A 5,722-nucleotide genomic window follows, 5' to 3' on the forward strand; every position below is an offset into this window, starting at 1 on the left:
GTGAGACATAGATGTCAATATGCTCATATGGATCTTTCATCATATCATTCTTATGTAGTGTAGGAGTCTTCCAACTTGACAGTAAAGGAGTTTCCATAATTCCATTAATAAAGGGATGTTGCCTTAACCCTGCCACATGAAATGATGTTTGTGTGAACATATGATATTTCTTGTTGACCTTTTAGTTCCGATCAACCTTTTTGTACCTTCGGTGTGGGTAGCTAATGCGATGACTTTGGAATGTCATTCAACCTTTTACTATTTTTGGGCTTAAAGTCGAAATTGTTATATGAATTTCTTCTTGTTGTTACCAAATCCTTGCATTTATCTTCTCAACATTTCTCCATTTTAGAGTCTCAATATGACTAAGAAGCTCAAGTAACAAAGGAACTTCATTAGTATTGTTTTCCTAGAGTTCTTTTTATTGTTGCTAGTTGTTCGCCATCTTACCGATAGGTATCATGATTTATTGTCTCGACTTCATGATAAATGTCAAATATTCTTGCATAAGATTGGAATAATCTATGCAAGACCTTTAAACTTCCAATCCTATATTTCATTTTTCATGGTCGAATCCTTTTTTGTTGTTGATATTTATAAACACAATAAGTTAAATACTTATGAGAACACTTTAACACTCAAATTAACTAAGGTAAAATGCTAGCTTCTTGCATTATGAACCTTATTCATAATTTAGTTCCAATATTAGAAATGAGATCATCTTCTCCATGTACTCAAATAATGTTGTTTAATTCTCAAGCATGTTTCATAGACTACTAATAAAAAAAAGATAGACCTTTAGTTTAGCCTAGTTGATGCATAGGTTGATAATAAAGGCATTAAATTTGGTATATTTCTTCCATCCATTATATTTAGAAAGTTGTGTAAGAGCAATATAAAAATGAGGAGGTTAAAATTGCCATAAAGAGAAAACAGTTAAAAATGGGAAAGAAAAGAGCGAAAGCCGAAGCAGACAGCATTGAAACTAAGAAGGTTATGGTCAAAAACGAAAGGTTGGGAAGTTATTTGACTAACTATTGAGAAAGAAGGCAGAAAAAGAAGAAAGAGGAAGAGATTGACAAAAAGGCAAAAGATGAAAGCAGATGACATGGAATGAAAAAGGGGTGGGACACACACAGAGCACTATCTTTATATGTAACTTGGGGGAATCCAACCGCACACAAAGATCTCATAGGCCACAAGAACTTGTGGCTCACAAAATTTCCCCTTTGCTGAAGTGGCATTCCATTCCAACCTTGTTAATAAACCAGTTCACACAACACTTCTCTCTCTCTCTTTCTTTTCTCAACTATTCACTATCCATTTTTTCCTTGCACACGATGATCAGGTAATCAGAGAGAGAGAAAAGAAACAAAGCCAACACTGCTGGCTACACTTACAACAACTACTGCTACAACTGTTACTTTTCTTTATATACGTTTGTTTCTATTTTTTTCTCATTTATTTTCAAAGAGCCTGAGAAAAAGTAGAAAAGAGAGAGAGAGAGAGAGTGGTGAAGCTGAGTTGTTAGTTTAGTTACAATATAACACAGGAATGTCTGAGGCTGCTAAAGACTCAGCCATAAAGCTGTTTGGTAGAACAATTTCTCTGCCACGCCACAAAGAGGTTTCTGCTAATGGTTCTTCTTCTGAACCTGCTCCTCCTCAAGATTATTCTCACCATCACAGTCCTCCTTCATCTTCATCTTTTCCACGTGAAGTGACCTCCACAACGAACCATGAACCTGAGAGTGACAAGGTATGAGCCATGATGGTGTCTATATAAGGGTTGAGCTTCAAACATGACAAAAAAACATATCATGGCGCTAGCTAATTTGTACTACTGTATTTTGCAAATTTAAGAGTGACCCTTTTTTCAGAAGCTCACAATTGTTAATGGGTTCATGCAATTTTTCATCTTTTTGGCTCCTTGTTAAGGGGCCAAGCAATCTCCATGGCTGTTTTGAGAACCTTTTTGTTTGAAAACTACACCAAGTGTTTTGCATGATCACATATGGTTCATGAAATTGTTTACTTTCTTTTAATTTTGCTGAATCGTTTCTTTAGTGGTTGCTACAAGTCATTGTGGGGCACTGTCATCTAAACTGGATCCAGTTCATTCCCAGAATATAATTTTGAGAATAACGAATAATTTTATGTGGTTGGACTCGTTTTGGTTCTGTCCATTCTATTGGTGGATCAATAATTTTGCTTTAGACTTTTCTAATAATCCAAATTCCAAACCCTTTTTTCCAGCTCAGTTTATTCATATTTGAAAAACATTTATCCTAAACCGGTTGTTAATTTGCAACTTCGAGTTCATTTCTTATTGGATCTCTTTCAGCAAGTTCTGTAGCCATTTGGATGGTTTGAACTTTGAAGATTTGTTATTGAATTTCTTGTTCTACCAAACTATAATTGCTTTTCACGCGTCGAACTTCTATTGGATCTAACTTTATTATAGTTTAACACTGTCCACATTCAATTGCTTATTTTTCCGATTAAGACTTGTCACATAGAAATGCTTAAAGAATATTTCGGTTTTTTTTTTTTTTATTGTTGAACTATATTATACTCTTTGAATTTCTTGCTTAGACCTTTTCATAAGGGGTTGAACAAATTTTTTAAAGAAAAAAACAACTTGTCCCTTCATCAATGTTGGTTGATTTACAACAGTTGTATTCCGGATTAATTTGCTTTCTCACTTTTAGAATTCTCCTCCAATGACCATAATCTAGTTTGTTTCCTTTGAAAACTTTGTTTAATTATATAATTGAAGAAATATCAGTCTGTATTTCTCTCTTTTATTCAGAAGTTAACGAAATTTCCATTATATTGTTCTGATATTCAATTGATTATCTTCTCTGTACTTTCCCACAACACTCGCATCAAGAAAAGGTCATATATGAGGAATTAAAACCTGATGAAAAGGAAGAATAAATCATATACGTAAACTCTGTTTTCTCCCCTGTTCTATCTACAATGCTTCAAATTACCAGGAGAAAGCAATATCTTCGTGAATCCTAATCACTACAAAATACAAAATTACGTTGTGTGCCTCTAAAACATGAGACTTGAAAAACTGACGTAACATAGTATAGTGTCAAGCATAATTACCTTTTAATGTTTCTCTTGCTTATTTATGTATATGCCAAAACACAGCAATCTTCTTTGCCCCTTAAGGATGTGAATTAGACCATATAGTTAGTTTCTTACATAGAAAAAATCATAATCTTATGATACATAATAGTTTATAATACAAAAATCTTTACAATACAAGTGCATCATGTCTTACCAAAGTATTGTGTATTAATTTCAGGAAACATCAAGGAAAGAACTCACCTCAACACAAGATGACGAAATCTTACATGAAGAACTGAAATCTCCAACATCCTCATGCAATCTCGAGAACCCCAAGACCCCCTCAACGGAAATAGAAACTTCCTTAACGAAATCACCTAAAAAGGGAGACCAAAGCGACACGACAAGCGCATCAGAGGACAAAACTCCAAAGAAACCAGACAAGATCCTTCCATGCCCTCGTTGCAACAGCATGGACACCAAGTTCTGCTACTACAACAACTATAACGTGAATCAGCCACGCCACTTCTGCAAGCACTGCCAGAGATACTGGACTGCAGGAGGAACCATGAGGAATGTGCCAGTTGGTGCAGGTCGCCGCAAGAACAAAAACTCCTCTTCTGCTGCATCACATTATCGTCAAATAATGGTTCCTGAAACCCTTCATAACGGATCATTGCACAGTGCTGTGTTGACCTTTGGATCAGATTTCCCTCTCTGTGACTCCATGGCTTCTGTGTTGAGCCTTGCTGAGAAAACACAAAACGGTGTCCTCAACGGCTTTCATTCACCTAAGAATAATGCTAGCACTGTTAATAATAGCAATACTGGTGATGATATTAAGTCAGTTGGTGCTTCTGTTATGGCTTCATCTTTGTGTGAGAAGAGAGACAATGCTAATAGTTCTCATGAAGAATCAGTGGATAAGATTTATCATCAAGGTTTCAGTCCTCAATTGTGCCTCACAGGTTCTTCTTCATCATCTTCTTCTCCTTGGCCTTATCAATGGAACCCTGCAATGACTCCTTCTGCTTTTTACCAACCTGTATCCTTCTACCCCACACCAGCATTCTGGAGATGCATGCCACCACCATCTTGGAGTGTAAATTACCAATCTGCCCCTTGCTCTGGTCCAAACTCACCAACCTTGGGGAAACATTCAAGAGAAGGGGACATCTTGTTCCAAAAGCCTGGCACTGAAAGCAGCAGCAACATGGCAGAAAATAGCAACAACACTGTGTTGATCCCCAAGACGCTGAGAATTGATGACCCTACAGAAGCTGCAAAGAGCTCTATATGGTCAACACTAGGAATCGAGAACGAGAAGGGAAACTCTCTCAATGGAGGAGGCCTTTTCAAGGCATTTGCATCAAAGGGAGGCAGTGATGACAAGAAGAACCATGTGGTGGTTGAAGCATCGCCAGTGTTGCAAGCCAACCCTGCAGCTTTGTCAAGGTCTCTTGTATTCCATGAGAGAACATAGTCGGGAATTGCTGCCGTTATCCCAGCGAGCTTCATCCAAAAATGTTTCTCATGTAGGCCAAGCTAGTTCAATGACAACAACCTTGTTCTTAGGTGTTGATGACATGATTTTGCTTTTCTCCGTCAGAACTTGTATTATTGACCAACCTTTCTGCAGGATTTGTAGGACAGGAGAGTTATATATAGCTTAGTTTCCATCTTCAGCCTGTCAGACTGAACAGGTGTTTTTTCAGATTTCGATGACTTCGTAGTAAATATCTTTGCTGTACATATATATATATATATAAGAGACAGCATAAATAACAAGGAGAAAAGACAAAGTAAAGTAGATTCTTGGACTATAATCCAACGGTGTTTTAGTTGAGGGTCTTCATTTCAAACCTGCCGTTGCTTCTTCTTTTGTTTTTATTTTGAGATTCTGAGCATTGATATAGTAATTTTCTTATTAGTACGACATTTAATTCAGTGTTTTTTTTAATGTGTTAGTTTCCGTGAGTTATTGATGTTTACGATGCTGTTTCATAATACTGGGCCTATTTTTGACTTTTAACTTTTATTATTTTGTGTGCATTTAATATTTTTGTTTTGCCACATGGGACAAATATAAAATATCTCGCAGCATCACCCACCTAGCAAGCATTGCAGAAATGATAATGGGTATACAGTGCAGAGATTTATGATTTGCCAAAGAGATAAAGCACTGATACGACCTTCACACGCGTGGAGTCAAAGAGCATTTTCTTTTTCTTTTTCTTTTTCTTTTTTTTTTCCTTTGTGGTGGCTGACGACTAAAGACACTACATCACTTAGTAAAGTTGATAAACCAATGAAAAATTAATTGTTGAAATTTATGAAAATTCTTGAAAATATTTATTCATACTTTTACATTGTTTACATTATCCTTGTTAAATTATCAACTCACAAAATAGAGAATTACTTTATTTCCAATTTTTCGTACTTAAAGATTCAATAATTTCATCATCATGATCTTCTTGCTTTTCAAACAATGTCTTCATTTTTAGTAGGCAATTTTATCTTGGATATTCTCCTCACTTTTGAAAACGATAAACTAGTTTTGAAACTAAATAATTTAAAATATATATTTTTAAACTTTTTTTTTTTCATGCATGATGACAAGTATGAAAGTTATTTATAAGTAC

General features: G+C 35.6%; 1 protein-coding gene across 1 annotated transcript; it reads left to right on the forward strand.

The window, feature by feature from the left end:
* Positions 1–1,294: 1,294 nt before the first annotated feature.
* Positions 1,295–4,765, forward strand: LOC106776440 (cyclic dof factor 1). Its single transcript, XM_014663898.2, has 2 exons — positions 1,295–1,758; positions 3,319–4,765. The coding sequence occupies exons 1-2, from the start codon at positions 1,555–1,557 to the stop codon at positions 4,561–4,563; spliced, it is 1,449 nt and encodes a 482-aa protein (XP_014519384.1). The 5' UTR covers positions 1,295–1,554; the 3' UTR covers positions 4,564–4,765.
* Positions 4,766–5,722: the final 957 nt, after the last annotated feature.

The sequence above is a fragment of the Vigna radiata genome, chromosome 11 (assembly GCF_000741045.1).
Source record: "Vigna radiata var. radiata cultivar VC1973A chromosome 11, Vradiata_ver6, whole genome shotgun sequence".
Lineage (NCBI taxonomy): Eukaryota > Viridiplantae > Streptophyta > Magnoliopsida > Fabales > Fabaceae > Vigna > Vigna radiata.